Source organism: Diprion similis, chromosome 2 (assembly GCF_021155765.1).
Source record: "Diprion similis isolate iyDipSimi1 chromosome 2, iyDipSimi1.1, whole genome shotgun sequence".
Lineage (NCBI taxonomy): Eukaryota > Metazoa > Arthropoda > Insecta > Hymenoptera > Diprionidae > Diprion > Diprion similis.
The window spans coordinates 14,427,334-14,444,554 of NC_060106.1; the positions used below are offsets into that span (position 1 = coordinate 14,427,334).

At 40.7% G+C, this 17,221-nt stretch overlaps 2 protein-coding genes across 3 annotated transcripts in view; one reads left to right on the forward strand and one right to left on the reverse strand.

Moving 5' to 3' along the window:
• The window catches only part of LOC124416101 (neuropeptide CCHamide-2 receptor-like), a 66,555-nt gene that overhangs the window by 16,113 nt on the left and 33,221 nt on the right, over positions 1-17,221 (reverse strand). For both annotated transcript variants that reach the window (XM_046896971.1, XM_046896970.1), the window contains exons 2-3: positions 1,592-1,843; positions 701-849 (exon numbers count right to left, since the gene is read on the reverse strand). In XM_046896971.1, the coding sequence (XP_046752927.1) occupies positions 701-849; positions 1,592-1,843 (401 nt within the window). The remainder of the gene's footprint in view (positions 1-700; positions 850-1,591; positions 1,844-17,221) is intronic.
• On the forward strand, positions 14,231-16,622 carry LOC124416100. The gene is made up of 4 exons (XM_046896969.1): positions 14,231-14,516; positions 14,593-14,643; positions 14,737-16,129; positions 16,534-16,622. Exons 1-3 carry the CDS (start codon positions 14,429-14,431, stop codon positions 16,119-16,121), a joined length of 1,524 nt encoding a protein of 507 aa, XP_046752925.1. The 5' UTR covers positions 14,231-14,428; the 3' UTR covers positions 16,122-16,129; positions 16,534-16,622.

Consider the following 17,221-nt stretch of genomic DNA (forward strand, 5'->3'; position numbering starts at 1 on the left):
TTCGGTATTATAGCATAGCTATATAAGCAACGGCTATAAGCCGTGGAAGTCGTGAAACAAATAGGCAAAAGGTTGGCAATTGTCTGGCAGCCGTGTCAGTAATACTGGCACTGATTTACCGGTGATGGATGGTGAACCATTTTAAACGCGAACAGGAAATTAGATTGCATTTGGTAATCGAAGACACGTTTTACAAGAAATTCATTACTCTAAAGACTGAATTAATCGCTCAATGGCCATTTTGCAATCAAGAATCCAATATTCAAGTTTCTTTGACTAATCGGTTTATCTTGCATTCTACGTCCGTTTAAATTCAAAGAAAAAGAACTCGGCTTCTCACAGATGCGAACCGTAATGTAAGAGAGCTTTTAATTGGCTTTGCGATGAATTACATTCGAAGCGCCGCATGACGGGTGAATTAAATTCAACACCAGCACACCGAATCGTTAATTTCAATTCTAATAATCAAAAGTATAAGCTCTAGTGAAAGTATTTGGAAGTAACGATAAATCTTATAGACTGGATGATGTGTATACCTAACTATGATCGCATAAATGCGTGCATCGAGAAGCAAACGATACTCAAATTAATTAAAGACTTAATCTTGAAAATGAATGCTCCGGAATTAAACACTTTCCGGCTAATCAATTTTCTACGATATATTGACTATAACTAGGATAAAAGTGTTCAATTTCTATACCTCTCTGCCGAAAGTGCCGTCAACGTGAAGACCGAAACACCGATTGAGATGTCCTTGGCGCATTCTGACAATTTGCAGACAGCCAATCCCCACGGCCAGGATTCAACCGTGTAGACGATAGACGTGAAGGGTACACACGTAACTATAACCTGTGCGAGTTGAAAGGGATGAAAAGTTACGTCAACACGTCCTGCCGAGACAAGAAATGGAATAATTTATTATCGGGAATTGCGTTTATATACGAGGATAAGAGGTGGACCCGGTTTCCGCGGGGCGGTACGTGCAGGTCCTTTCGACTTGTTGACTACTTTGCATTCTTTGACAAAACCCGACCTCCGCGTCCCTCGAGCGTCGTCTTTGTCCAGGTCAGCAGTTTCTGGAGACTCCACCTCCGCGCTAACTTCCACAAAATGACCGTCATTGTAAAGATATCGTCGAGTGTGCCCTGCAAGCTTGGCTAATGCACGAGGAAGAAAAGATGTGCGAGAAAAAAGAAAAAACGCCTCTGGCTATTGGCCAGGAATTATTTGGTCCTGGCGTCTGCAGCTTGGTGATTTCCCTCGGCTGACGGAGATAACGGGTAGAAAACGCTCTGCACCAATCGAGCGTTGACCTTCTTTTTCTTATTTTTTTTTTTTTTGTTCTTCCTGACAGTGATTCACTTACATGGATTTCTACTCAGTCGAAACAATCGAGACGGCCTCTCTTTCACCCCAGAAACTCGTTGACGGTGTGACCTGTCACACTAGGAAGCCTAGACACACTCGGTGATACATTTTTGCCTTTTTCCTCTCGCCTGCACGCCGAAACTCGATGGGGTTTCAGTCGCAGTCGCTGCTTGATGTCGCCCTTACGCAAACCTATTAAAATGTTTACTCCAGGTCGACTCACCAGAAGGTCCCCCAGTGCCAAGGAGAGGACGTAGGTGTTGGGAACATTCCGCATGTTCGCGTGACGGAGGAGAGTCAGGACCAACGCTCCATTCCCAGCAACACCGACAACCAGAATGATGAGGAAGACCACGGGGACGATGTACGTTTCCGGTCGCTGGCTGTACGGCACGTAATTGTTCTCATCGTCTTCCGGGTCCAAGTCGTCGATCACCAATGGTGTCGTATTCACGGTGTAATTCACACTGAACATCTGAAACACGAGAGATTCTCTTTCTTCACGCAATCCTTAGTCATCTCTCGGAATACAATATTGTATATATATGTATATATGAAAGTAAACTCGATCACAGATCATCTTCGCTTGAGGCACTCATAGATCCTCGGGGAAGAATCATATTTCATCCACCCGCGATTCGTGACCTGGTCGCATATGCATGATCCCAATTGGCAGGCCGAAAGGGCTGACATTTTGGTGAACGAATATTGATTGAACGACGAAAGTCCCGGTGATAAATCGTTACGGAAGTATAACCAGCGATATGCGTAATTCACCCAACGCTGCCTTTCTATTCTACACATCCGTCAAAAGAGTTTTGCAGCGACGTTCTACGGTCATGCGTTCGAAAGTTTGCGTTGGAAAATATTCAATACCATACACACACAGACACCCACGAACCCCAAGTAAAATGGGTTCAACTGTATTTATCTCACGGTCAAGTGTTACTAAATTAACACTTTTTCTTCAGGCCAGCTCCTACTTGGAATTGACTTTCAGTTAAGTTGGCTCATTTTTTGCTTCATCACTTTCCTGTGCCGAATGGAGCCATTTCGAACATTACCGTAAATACTGACGATCAGTGTTGACGCGGGGTAGAAATAATAGGGTATTAATTCAACACACTCGGAGAAAAACTGTGCAGGCAATTATGGGGCGAAATGGGATATTCGATTGAGTGGCCTAATATGAAGTGTGATAAGTGATCTTAAGTACGAAGGATTTACTCGCTTGAGAATCTCAGAGCCAGTCGCGTAGCGAAAAGCACTGAAAAAAGCCAATCGATCAACTTTGAATTCGGTGTATATTTTGCTTTTAGCTTCCGTGCTTCGATGCTTGTTCATGAATTACTCTTTTGAGAATTAATGCGATTCAAGAAGCCACGCGGACCAGTTTGCAAGTGGCTCTTGAATGTTCCGCGAAAACGTTGAGCGAAGGGTCCAACAGTGGGAAGGTAGTTAGTAGAAATATCCAGGAATACCTCTTCACTTCCGGGGATGAATATTTACTACTATTCTCGTAAGAATATCGAGTAACAATGGCTTCCACACCCCCGTATGAATACCTGATCCCCCGAAGAAAATTTCTTCTACCTTCAATCTTTTTCGCATATGTACCAACGTCGTAAAATTTTCTGTACCATGCGGTCAAGCTAGAAAATTTATATGGGGTTTACGAGGGTTTTGAAGCTTCGGTACGAGTTTGTGGGAAAATTGACGCCACGATATAAAACCACTTTCTAGGGCGTAGGACTGAGGCCGACACTAAAAGGTCCACCTTTCGAGTAGTAAAACGTTCGAGTAGTTTTCACGCCGTATACGCACAATTCCGACGATGGGAAATTTCCCGACATACCTCAAACCACGTTTCATTCCTCCGGATTCCTAATTGGATTTCAATACTCCAGTAAGGCAAAAATTCCGGATGCAAATTGCCTCCTATCTTCATCCCCCCATAGGATCGACTGGGATTAAAGCATCGTCAGCAGTTGCGGACGTGTGTTGCGAGTCGTTGGCTGTTTTTAAAAGAGAATCTTCAATCAAATCGACGTGTCCTTCTCAAATTGAATATTGAATCTCTTTCAAAGTAATCTATTAATCCTAGTTCAGAGTCTTCTTGTTAAATAAATGGTTTAATATGCGTCCCACATGCATAGTACATAGTTCATACATATATATATATATATATATATACACGTACGTACATAAAAAAGAGTTGCAGGGACGCAAGGAATAAAACCTCTACCATCGGTAATACTGTAGTAGATTTGGCTGGGTTCCCTAGGGAGAGCAATCAAGAACGCTTGGATCCACTTATCCCGTCGGGACGAGTTTCCTCTCTACCCGGAGGTGTAGAGATCATGTTTTATTTATTCTCCCCACCTTCGTTTTAAGTCTTTTTCACATTTCATTCACCACCATGCAAAGTGTTTCACTCCTCGAGTGGCTTTCCCTGGCTTACTCTCGCCGTATCGCCACGTACCTTGATACATTATACCTATAACGTTATACGTTTATCCGTCACGATGCGCGAGGGGAAAGAAACCCCCATGAGAAAATGTTATACTCCTAATTATATCAACAATGGCGAGTATAATTTGCTCGAATCACGTCTTGAACGCAAATAAGTGGGAACACTTTGTAGTAGAGTTATTTTCACGGAAGAGTGAAAATCTACAGTTCCTATGATAATTTCTTTCGGATCGTTATCTAGCATGGACTGCAGTTGTGACAGTAAAACATGGCTTACTCACGACAATCAATTGACTGTTGAAAACGATATTTGACCAGGTGGCCTGAATTCAAAAGTTGATTCTGCTATCGCAAGGTGAATTAACTGAGAACAACTCAATTGTGTAATACCTGGTGGGATTCCGTACACAGAATACCTGCTTTCATTCTACGACTGCCGAAAGCGTTTGTGATCGTTTTCCGATTCGATTCGTTTGAAAAATAAACATACATATTCCTCGTATCTTCCTAATCATTATTTGTTTTATGCTCCGTTTTTCGATTGGTATTTTCGTAGTAACTCAATCAAGTTACATTGTTTACTTTCGAGTTTTCAGCGAAATGAGAGTGACAGAAGTACCTACGTAAATATGTATCCACGGCGTGTAGGGTATTCAAGAACGTTTTTTTACATTTCGAGCTGAATTGGTTTACCGTTTTTCTGCATTATTACGCCATATTCAGCGATCTCACACTTTGATTCATCGTTCATGAACAGCTACGAGTTGAAATTTCACCCATCAATGTAGCTGACTCGAGTGTTTATCGCTCAGAAGGGTTTGAATAGAGCTTTTCGTTTTTTATCTGATTTAAGAAGAATGAAAAAGTTTCTCGAGGGTGTTTCGCTGTAAAATATTATGTCACCGGATATAGTATAAGCGGTGGAGATAGAGAGAAAGAACTGTGCTTGCTCACAAAGGCCTGGCATTTGTTCCCCTAAGGATAACTCGGAAAGAGAGGACAACTTACAAATCTGATAATAGTCTTCCCAGAGAGCAACGAGGCAGATTAGCCTAATACCGTTGTTAGAAACACAAAGAATATAATAATAAAAAGAATATAATCAAGGAAAGTAACCCTTGGTAAGTCTACACCTAATATCGTGTCAGCTATCGAAAACCATAATCTGTTATTGTTGCTAAACATTTCTGCTACAGGAAGGACCAAGTGACGCTGGCCGCCTGCTGAGCGAGTGGTAAATGAGATGCTTAAGCCAGGCGTCAGGAGTCTAGATCAGAAATGGGTCAGCCATCCCAAAACGCTTCGTCTCTGGCTCTTTAGCATCGAAGAGTTTTATCGTAACCGAGAAATCGGATCGGACTACCCTCGTTCGCACTACCACACTGGATTGAACTCACGTCCGTGCTTTTGTGCCGAGTTGCGCGCCGGAAGTTGTAAAATTCCGCGAATGCTTTTACTCTGGAGTAACAGAAATGCGAATATTCACATTTTTGAATCCAGTCGGAATACCTTCGGTTGAAACGTTGAATTATTTCAGTTGAAATACTCTCTTTATGAAAGCTTTGAGCTGTTCGGATACTTTTTATTTTCAGACTAAAATACCAAAGTTTCGTATTTTCATCGAAATTAGCGCAAGGTTGAAATCGAGGAATAAATGTAGTAAAGTGAATTAAAAAATTATCGTGAATCTACACAGACTTTTCGGAATTGATACAAAGGGTGAAATCACACGTTTGGCCTTTTCTTTTCTGATTTAATAGTCATCACAGATGAAATGCGTCCACCCATATTATTGTAAAAACAGTTTTGTTTCAGACTTTAAGTCGTAACCACGCATTACGCATTAACCGCCCATTAAATCATTTTTCCTCACCTCTTCGCTACCTATTTATTCGCTTAATTAGCTCATAAACCTCTTTATTTTCACCTCATACCATCCAGATTATCAACTGATTGTAATACCCGCCTGACGCCCGTTCGTAATCGCCTTCATCGCATAATGCGAAAGTAAAACGTATCCTGCATCCATATTTTAAGCCGATTTCAGACGCTTTGAGGGTCGTTTACATCGAATTATTCGAATTTCATCAAATATCATCGCTGTTGGCGAATCGTTTGAATTCGTTACTTTATCATTCATTTTAGCGGGATGAACGTAACTTCTGAAATTAAGAATCGTTATCCGCGATGTTTTGCTTCTAGAAATTCTCTGACTAAAGTTGACGCAGATACCTGAAACGTTACATTGAACTCAATTGGTTGAAGTTTGCATGCAATGAATAGTATGTATGCTTAACGGGATAATTCAGCGGTGCGGCGAAGCGTGAAAATTTCAATTCAGGATACATTTGACTTAAACTCTTGGCGGTAATTTAATCGGCACCCAACCACCGTGTTCACATTTAATTAACTGCACGGCTGCCAATAATTGGGGCTGGTGAAATTATACTCCGCAAATTCATAAGCTGAAAATGTTGACGATAATTTTCAACCGGCTCCAGCGAAATCAGAACGTCGACCGTCTTCGGGATAAGAGCTGTTAAATACACTTGATATACCGGAAAATTAGATCAAGTATAAATAAAGGTACCGCTAAAAACTAATATGGTCGAAAAGCCGATAGATCGAAGTTTGAGATATGCAATCAATATGGAAAGCAGATCGAAATAAAAGTCGATCGCTATTCGGAAGCCGTCAAGTAGCGCATAGAAATATTCCGAACACTGACGTTATTGATTAATAGTCTTGAGCCACGCATAAATATGTTCTTCGATTGAATTAACCTCGTTTTTATTTAGGTCGATGGCGTTTATCCTAAGTGAGGTTTAAGGATGAAGCTTATAGGCATAAATCTTTGAGAACATTTGAACCTCTTAGTCTAACGTGCAGCATTATGAATGTAGCGTCTGCAGTGTTCTCGATGCTATCAGAAACGTTGGATCGTGCCAAGGATTTAATGGTCTCAAGTTCTGGATTTTCGAGAGAGTTGAGCAATATTTTCGGGGATTCGTACGTGCGTGTGACGCGCATGCATACTCACTCTTTTTCCGAATAAATCCAATAATACTCAGCCCGGAGGAGATTTAACGTTTCCGCTCATTGATCGTGGTGTTTGGCGTTCGCACTTGGCGAACTTGGGAAAGTTATCCAGGAATGCGATTTACTCGCGGAAACTGAATGATCCAGGGGAAGTTCGGGGATTTAGCATGCGTTTATGGATTTGTCAGGGAACGAAATTTTACCAGTGATACCTATATATGTCAGTTTAAACGGGTGTTTATTCGATTACAAACCTTTCTCGTTTTTCGTTCAAATGTTATTCTTTTCATTGTTGACTTTTCGTCCAAACAATCGCTCAAGTCACCGTCGTCAATCTTTTTACGCCTTTCGTTATCTTCGATAAAAAAAAATTAAGTTATCACTACTGCGGATAAAAGAAATTTGACGGTTGTTTTCTTCACAAGAAGAAAAATCGAGGTCTGGATCGCGGTAGATAATTTATTTTCTAGCTTGAAAATTCTTGAGCTTTAAACCGCGGTGAAAACTGATTAGAATCCAGAGGTAGGAATTTGAGGGGAGAAATGCTTCGTGAATTTGCGTAACGCATGGTAAGCTTAGTTTTCCCTTTGTACTAGAAGATAATACGTATGTAGGTCAGGAATTCCGTGGTCGTTGCTGAGGATTTGGGTCGGTCTGTCGAAGCTTTCAAAGCCCTGCAGAGTACCTTCGGCCCATGACTAACATTGCATTGCTAAATCAGTCGATTGGTTTCACCAGCGATCGGTATTCCTAGCTCCAGCATCTCTCTAAACGTGAATTGTAATCCACACTGCATAATTGTAATCCCGGGATAAACGACCAATGAGATGCCTTTCGAAGAGGGTGGTCAAAATAAACGTCAAATCCGTGACCTTCGATTACCCGTAATCCAATTTTCAAATTATTCTGTTTCGATTATACCTTGAATTACGAGTGCGAATCATATTTCTCTCTATTTTCTAGCTCGTTTCACTCCGTTTTATAACCCGAGGCGATTGGAAATAATTTCTCGCATCTGTTGGTAAAAATGAAATATTATAAATCTGACGCATGAAAATACTGATGAATGAATATTAAACACCCGCGGTGATTCGAGTTTATAAATGAGGAACGTGGTGGGAACAACCCTTTTTATTACTCCACAGATATCCTGCTATATTTCCTTGCCTTCGTTTTACTCCCTGAAATCCAGGGATCGACTACATTCCCTTAAGGGGCAGACAAAAAACAGCGATTGCAGACCGAATAGATTCTCTGATCGATCGACTTACCGCTATTACACGCTTTCGACTTACGGTAAGGAATGTAGAGTAAAATGATCATTCGTAAAGCTAATACTGGAAAGAAAAGACATAGATAAATGGAAAACGTACGGGAATACCCAAGTTTCGTTATAAATTTGTCGAGTTCTACGGCCCAATGGAGAGGAACATTGAATGACAATTCTCTTGCAATTTCACCGTCGTAAAAAATTTTGACAGTCGTACGTCATCAACATTCTTCTCGCTGTACGCTTCAAGTATAACCCAAACACAATTTAAAACTTTAAGCAATCGATAAACGCTACACTCATCATTACAGCGAAAATATATCAAAACGCAGGAAGCTTGGAGATGAACGCCATAGAATTCGTAGAAGCAGGCTAACTCGGAACAGCAAGAATAAATAAAATTCTGATGGAAAAATCAAACCTCGGGCATCACCGGATCGGAAACAGATTCTCGAGTTTAATTACGCTTCAAACCGAGCTTCAAACGGAGTGTGTGAGTTTGATCAAGTCTGCACCCTTCGAGGCTTCTATCGCGGTTTAAATCATGTCAAAGAACCGGTTCATGCGAGAATACGAAGGGGGTTCAGCTGATGCAGTCTGGGGCGATAACACATGTCACTTTGACGTAGATCCGCACCCATACCTTTGCGGTTAGGCTCAATTTCAGCGGCAACTCTCTATCTCTCTGTCTGCCTCTCTCTCTCTTTCTCTCTCGTTACCCGATAAGACTGAAGCAGCCGCCTCATCCCAAGAATTATGCCAACATCAGCGCCAACTGAAGCAGGAAACTATGTGCTCCACATATTAACATACCTATACATATACGCGTCATCATGTTGCTGGTATTAACGGCAATAACGGTATATGATAATGAGTTTTGGGATGTTGAAACTTCGCCCGACAACTTATTCACCTCATGAGATAAACTACGTCCCGATCTTTCGCACTTATCTCTATTTTAAATAACCTTTTTTCGTATCTTCGATTTGTTTCAATGACGCGTCTGACGCACAATGAAGACGTCTTCTGTCTTCGCAGCTGCTACGCGCGCTTTTAGAAGGCATTCAGAGGGATATCAATACCGGCTTATTTCTCCTCCACCCCGACGTTTAGCCCCTTTGTCTTTTTCGATTGATTCCAGATAGGGAAACGAGGGACGTCCTACGATTCGGCTATTTGTCAGCAGGCCTTAGCGGAGGCGTCAAGTCGTCGTCTGATTCGGGCTTCAACCTTTCTGTAACAGATCCGTCGAACAGCCAGTCCAACCGAATTCTGCGGGCATCGATAAACAACCTTTTCCGATCAGGCACCGATCGAAAATTCTGGGAGTCACTTTCTTGTTTCCTTATTTTATCCGACTTCGCAATTCACCTTTCCACCTACGTACTTGGAGAGTGGAATGTTTAGGAAATTCGAGGAAATAAATCGCGACGGTTTTCGGGTTGAAATATTGGAAGAAACCAGGGTGAATAAATGTGATACGCACGTTGGGTATATTTATGAGTGGTTATTATTCACTCGCGTAAGATGCGTGTGCATGTCGCGTGTTTTTTATTCATTCGTAATTCGAGTATGACAAAGAGTGAAAAAAAGTAGCGGTGTAACGGTAGTAAAAAATTTATAGATGACAGGCATAACGTTATAGGTGGATTATACGATACATTGTAACGCGCTTATCGCCAAATGGAATCAAAAATAATAATAGAATAATCGTTGGTGTCTTTCCACAGCAACGAAATAAGAAATGTTTTTTAAGAATCTAAATTCGACCATACTGCAAGCCTTGACTTCTCGCTGCTACCAGACTAGATACGTGATACAGAGGAGACGATGGTCCTCGACATGCAGTGTCCAAATGTAATTTTACAACATATAAGGTCCATTCGATAAAACTATATTTTCGATTTCATTTTCCGTACAACGCTATTCCATGTAATATCTATGCAGGTATTTGCATGCATGGTTCTATCATATAATGATAAAATTTTCATTGCTACGATCACGGTATCCATTTGCCATGGTCCAAGCCGAAAGAAGTTCCGTTAACAGTCTCGTTGTGGAGGCAAAGGTAATTGGGTTAGAGCCATTTTATGGACTGGCTATTCTCGTATATACATTATACCTATGTATAGATTCTGAGAACGCGAATAGAGTCGACAATAAAATAAGAACCAGTCGTAAAAATTTTCAATTCTCTAACAGGCCACTCCATGGATTTACCGCTTACTTTTGCCATCTCTCGCGGGATTTCATCCCTGGTAATGAAATACCGTCGTTCTCCAGCTTTGATTGATAGCCAGAGATCAACAAGACGGCGCCCCTTCTGATCTTACACAGTTAAATTCATCCCCGTTCGTCGACGTAGAAAGTATCCTGAGACAACTTTGTTCAAGCTTTTCTAACAAATAATTAGTACTGATTTATCCAAAGGAAATAATAAGGTCTTTATGTTGAATACAACTTTGTTCAACTAACTCATAAACGAGCCTTACCCAAAGAAAATTCTAACCAATTGTAAAATGGCCAAAATGTACGGCGTAGACGTTTCTGTACAGCCAAGGTCAATGTCAGAGGGTAAGAAATGGATGCTTCTAAGTAGAGAAACTAGGGCCTGATTTCGTCGCCCAAGTCCAGATTTATCTTAACGTATATTTTACTGCTGAGAAAGACAAATCAACTCGTAATAAAAGTATGTATATATATATATATATATATATATAAAAATGGGGTTGTATTTCTTTGGTTTATAGGGCCGAACATTTTATACGGTTACATCTGGTGTAATACCTCACCCTCTTACCCTATATCTAGTGTCAAATCTCTCGCTTCTCCTCTCCCGTTTTTCTACCACGCTATCGGAGAGGAGCTTTGAAGTGAAGGAGGTTCGATAGTAGCGTTTCCGAAGAGGGCTTGAGAACTTCAAAGAACAATAAAAACGGATTTGATTTTCGGTTCACCGTTTGTCAATTTCCGATTGATCTAACATTTTTCAGCGTGTGCTGGGTAATCGGTAATGATTGTAACCCGCCGGTAATCTCGCGGAAAATGCGCTGAATCGAAAATTTTAATCGCAGTCTCCCTTCAGGGTGAAAATTTACACCGAAGATGATTCTTCGGTATAACCAGGCGTCGGTATAACTAATCTTCATTGAAGTTTCCCCAAGTATATCCATTCACGGACGTCTCTTTAGTCCCGCTACGATAAATCAGAATAATTTTGTCTTATCATTACGGCTCTGCCGTCTGCGTTCAAGGCTTTCTCTGTTTTATAGCTATTGCGCTCTATAACTTACAAATTGGAAATAGCTTCCTCTGATCTTTGTCGATCTACGCCTCCCCTGCCGTAAAGATTCTCTCGATCTAGACAGTTTGGTAATGGTTGAACATTTTTCGCGAGTTTTTTTTTTTCAAAAAAATTACTGTCGGATTTACTACCTCTCTGGCAAAATTCCTCAATACCTCAAATTCTCGGAATTATTATATCGATAGTACAATTTACCACGCAAAAAAGTTATAGTTATAAAAATTTTAGCAAAGTCAGCAACAAAAGTCCTGCGCCAGTCCCCAAAATAATAAATGCAACAGTAATTTTTTTGTTTCCATGCAATCTGCCTCGCATACGGCGATTGCCGTTGAAATCATTATAATTATTATAATTATTACTCAATGTTTCTTCCAGAGAACTTTCCAGGGATATATTTTGTGTTAGGATTCACGTGTCTGAATGATCGGGATACGCTGACCACCATAACTAGAGGGTTTAGTACTCCCTGGCGCAAGCTTGAATTCATTACTGATTATGGGGGGTGCGCTAGTCGATTTCGACGTTGTCGTATATATCTCGAAATACCTAGGTCCTCGTATCTCAAACGCGAAAAAGGACTTAACAGCCTCGTTCTACGCAAAATTCTGAACAAAAACACTTCGATGCATTTTCATATGTAGAAGAAATAAAGAAACGGCGCGAAAGCATTTTAGAGACAAGTAGAATGATTATTTTTCTGAACCAATTGGACAAGATCTAGCTACGTCCTGAAAAGAATTTGAGAAGAATTTATCAGTACCGGAAATTGAAACTACAGGGAAGAAAATAGTAATGATAATAAAATTGTAGCGGTTTTCCGTCAACGTAACGCAATATTTCAGACTGCTAACGCTTTTACGTTACAGCTGGTTGGTTAATGGCTACATAATTTCATTTAGCGTTAAAAAGGTCATCTCTTTTAAAGATGACTGAGTAACCGATGATGGGTAAAGGAGCGGGCGAGATGTGATTGCAATTTGGCAAGGAAAAAAAATTATCCAGCTTGATGTAACACGTGTGTCGTGAAATGTACGATAATTATAAATATTTTTGAGACGTTCTAAAAAATTCTGAACTGTACTTCAAATCGTTTTTTTATAATTTAAAATCACATTTTTGAAGACACGTTAATCCTTAGGGTGATAAAAAACTGCAGACCAAAGGAGTCTGAAAAACTGCAAAACATAATTTTTGATTGACGTAACTTAACTTCCTCGTCGTCCTTGTGTAAATCACTCAAATTAGTGCAGCAGAGTTATAATATAATTTTCCTCACTGGGAGTTGAGGAAACTATTTCAGAATAGTATTATCTTGTAATCTACGCTGGTGCACAGCGAACATATCATACCTTCTGTGCGTGTCGTCATGAACTTGTCCAAATTACTTGACACAAGTACAGCGTTCAGAATCCTTGCATGCAATCTCCTCCAATTTATTCATACTTTATTCGTTGGCAACGAGACAACATAAACAACTAAAAGTATCTAAATACTTGAAAAAGATTTCGTTCTTCGGAATTTGTACAGTTGGCCACTCGACGTGAATTCATGCCTTAATTTACCTCAATCGCTTGAATTTTTTCAATTACGCATTGCCAGTGAGGATCACCTCAAAATTGTACTCACTTTTCACTTTTACATACGGCGTTCGAATCGGTACACCCATACATCTTCAGCTGGTCGACATATACGAGGTATTAATGCATGCCTAACGAGCAAGGATAAACGTTGAAATGAGCTTTCGTTGTCACGCAAAGTACGATTGATAGTTTCCGGGAGCAAATTCGTTGGTCGTATTTACTTTAGTGCTATACTGCGATTCCAATGGCGCTATCGCCAAATCGATTTAGGGCTGCAGAAGGCTGTGACCTGTCCAAGCTTACTGCAGAATGCGAAGGCGGACGTCTTTTATCTCCAAATTCATTTCCTTAGATGTTACAAGTTTTCCGACAATCGTTTATCGGTACATTTTTGTTAAAAATAGAAGAAATTAGTTTTCTACCCGAGGAAAAATACTCAATTATTCTACGATCGTGAGTGCGAGGCTAAAAGAACCTCAAACATTCGTCACACCTCGAGTACCCGAATTTGCTACTTCGAAAGTGCAAGTAATTCTGTGACTCTACGTACAGGGTGAATCTCTTCGGATCGAGAATGGGAGGAGCTTAGTAGACTCGAAGGCACATCCCTTTCAGCCAATTAAGGGGATAAAAGTATGTTAAGCGGTACCAGTTGCGTGATTGATAATCAAAGTCAGTGCCCCACTACACTTCGTTGTGTCTGATCGAAAGCTCTTGTGAATAGCCGAGGGATCCTCGAAACGTTTATTCCGAGATCCATTAATGCTGAACAGGTTAGCTGGATTAGTCGTTGTTGATACTTGTTTCCTACAACAAGAAATCGAGTATCCTACGGGATGTACTATACCTTCGCGTCTACCAAGCCCCTTCCATTCTCGATACTTGAAGCGACTCACCCTGTATATATTGTAGAGCGTTGATACGTTGTTTCACGTGACCGTGATCGAACCATGCAGCATTGCAGTACTCACAATCAATTTATGTAAATCAACACTGGCCACAGTGCGATACCCGTGACAAATGTTATTTAGTAACACAATCGATTTCGCAAATCACGAATAAAGGATTTGACACGAGAATCGCATTAAACTAGACCCCCACATTATTTCCTCCTGTGATTTTACAAGTGTTAAAAGATTGCGCTGAATATCCGCATCGTCAATGTTTATTTGAATTTTAATTATAGTTAAACTTGCTTCTATTAAATCAAGCGGGTCTTGAGTAACTCTCTGCAGTCGAGGCGGGATTGCGAGGCCTAGAGTTGGTCACTGCTATCCACAGTGAACATTAGCAAATTGAGACGAATTTATAGCCGAATTATAAGTGTCACGAACTGTTAAATTTCTATTCAAAGATTCAAATATTTATCTCTACACGTCGTAGAGATTGATCACCATGATGCGAGAACGTCGTTATCGGACGTGTCTGCATCTGCTAAGCCTGATTGCAGCAAGTATTATTTTGATGTCACATGACGCTCAAGGTATGGATTCATTCATTTGACATCTAATTACCGTGGTAACTGATGCCGAATTCTTCAAGTACAAGTTATTCCCCAGGTGCCCAACGCTCGGTAGTAAGAGACGGTGGGGATCCAGCGAAAAGTAACTGTAAGTAGCGATACAAGTTGGTTGCAAGTGATGACGGTTACTTCGGTTATGGTCAGCAACATCATTCTTTGTTAAAACTCTTTCCGAACTTAGGTAATGGGCTGGATAAACGGTCCTCGCGAGTAGTTGGTAGAGAAAAAGGGTTGACGGTGTCCCTTGAAAAGAACATACCCAGAAAAACTGCTACGGATCCCCAAAAGGCGGGCACCAAAGTTGACACAGATGATTCAGACTCTCTGTCCGGAGAAGGTTCCGGAATGCAATCAACGGTACACAGAAATGGGCCACACCGTATAGACCAGCGAAATTTCGGTGGCTGGTCATTATTGGACCTTGAAAAAATTCCTGAGCAGCTGATATCAAAGCTCGGGGATATTGTCAGTAAAGTATCGGACGCGAAGTTGCCGAGTCTCAAGTCTGACGATTCCTCAAAGTCCTTGCTTTCTGTATTCAATTCATTCATAGAAAAGCTTGAGCCGGCCTATCGAACACTACTTAAACCATTCATTGAACCATTATCTACCTTCATTAATCCCATTGTAAACCGCGAAGATTTAGCAGAGTTCTTCGATATAATTCTTGATTACGTTGGCCCCGGAAATGAACGACATACTAACCTTACGGAGGAACTTGGCAACATATTAAAACCTGTCGCAGAACCTTTAAAAAAACTTGTAGATTTTCTAGGTGCTCCCCTTCCAGCCGCTACTGAAAAACAACCATCTAGTGTCTCGCCAATTTTTGAAACGACGCCTGAACTGTTAGATATTCAGTTATCAGATGTCGAATCATTTATAAAGTGGCTATCGCAACCAGACCCACACCACAAACCCCACGATGAAACTGCGGCCCCAAGCCCGGTAAATTCCGGTGACTGGTTGTTGAATGAGATGCCAAAAAAAAATGGTACGATTACTACTGTCAAAATCCTTGTTAATCCATCGGTAAATGATCTAAAGGTGAATAAAACAGACGCAGAGAATGGTGACGGTGATCAGTCCAAACCACATGATTCGGTTTCCCTAACACAAGGTGAAAACCGGGATGACTTTCAAGCTAGCGACGACAACCACAATGAAGGATTGTTGGATCCGGCAAATTACTCTCGATTAACATTCAGTATTATCACCTTTCTTAAAAAATTAAACAATCGTACAAGACCCGTTCAAGATTACCCCGATTCGATGAAAATATTCTATAGACCTGATGACAACTCTGCATTAATTCACAAACACCATGGACATCCCAGTTCAGATACCTATCGACGCCAATCAATTGTCCAAGACGATCTTCTGTCACAACCTGGAATGCATCATCCACATCCTGGATATTTGCCTTCGGATTCAACAAAACCAGGTTCTCCACGATCTACAGCTGATCTACCATCACCTTACCACAGAGCAAATTCTTACTCACCAACGTACGGGCGATCACGACATTCAGCTAAACAACTCGATCACTCTTCCAATATTCCATGAGAAAGCAGGTGAGTGTAATGCTGGTGCTTATGTTTCCCGAGGACCATTAGAAATTCGATGAATTCTTCCGCCCTATTTTCAAACGCAAACAAAGCATTACCTATTGCTCCAAGTCCTTGACAGAAGGTCGACTATTTCTATTGAAGGACACAACTACTACCGGCCATTTGCATGATTTTCAGCGGCATTTTAAAACAGTTTCCAATTGTCAGTTTTACAAAGTATTTGAACACACGGTTACTTTGTCATAATTTGATTTTTCTGGAAGACTAAAATCAAGACGGATCCAAGTCAACGAAAATGCAATTGTTTAATCGATAAGAAATACTTTTTGACCTTTCGAAATAAGTGATAGGAATATGGTACGACGGTACAATGTTGCATGGATATTTAAGTGCGAATTGCGTTTAAGGTAAACCCTTGCCGTCAGAAGAATGGTCCCCGAATGATGCAGAGTACTCCAATCCTTTCGTCAAAAAGTTTGGAGGGGTTCTGATCACGCAAACCAACAACGAGGGCAAAGCCGCGGATTCTTGCTTGGTTATTCTTCTCTTCATATGCGAAACTATAATTTCTCCGCAGTACGTGTAGGTGTTTTACTTGGTATTCAATAAATATATCACAAAATACTCACTTTGTTATAATATGTCATTACGTACAATATTTCCATCTCATTCCGGTATTGATTCAAATCAATTCATATGCCATTTGTGTTAATTTTTCAATTCCTCGTTTGGGGGAGAAGAAGTTTCAAAGAGGTAATCTAAGCCGTCCTTCTCGACGCTTCTTTCCCCACAAGATCGTGAATTTATCTATACGACAGATATTTACCAGGGTGTTCACTGTCGAAAACCGATTCTGCAATTCCCCTATCGGTTAATGCTTGAATATTTAATATTACGAATAAAGATGCTGGCCCTGAATGACGTAGTTGATTAGTCGTCGATGGAAGTTCAGGACAATTACCTACAGGGTACAGGTTGGAATTCCTTTGTCTTCGATCACTAAATTTCGAATTTATGCACTAAAATACAGATCGCAGAGAATAGTGTTACCTCTTCAATGAGTACGTGAAAAAATTGGAAATTCAATAGAATGTA

Bases quoted from the DNA above. Each gene is read 5' to 3' on its own strand.
- LOC124416100 (XM_046896969.1), top strand. From the start codon at position 14,429: ATGATGCGAGAACGTCGTTATCGGACGTGTCTGCATCTGCTAAGCCTG. The intron at 14,517-14,592 runs GTATGGATTCAT...GTTATTCCCCAG, and splicing joins GATGTCACATGACGCTCAAG to GTGCCCAACGCTCGGTAGTA. The intron at 14,644-14,736 runs GTAAGTAGCGAT...TTCCGAACTTAG, and splicing joins GGATCCAGCGAAAAGTAACT to GTAATGGGCTGGATAAACGG.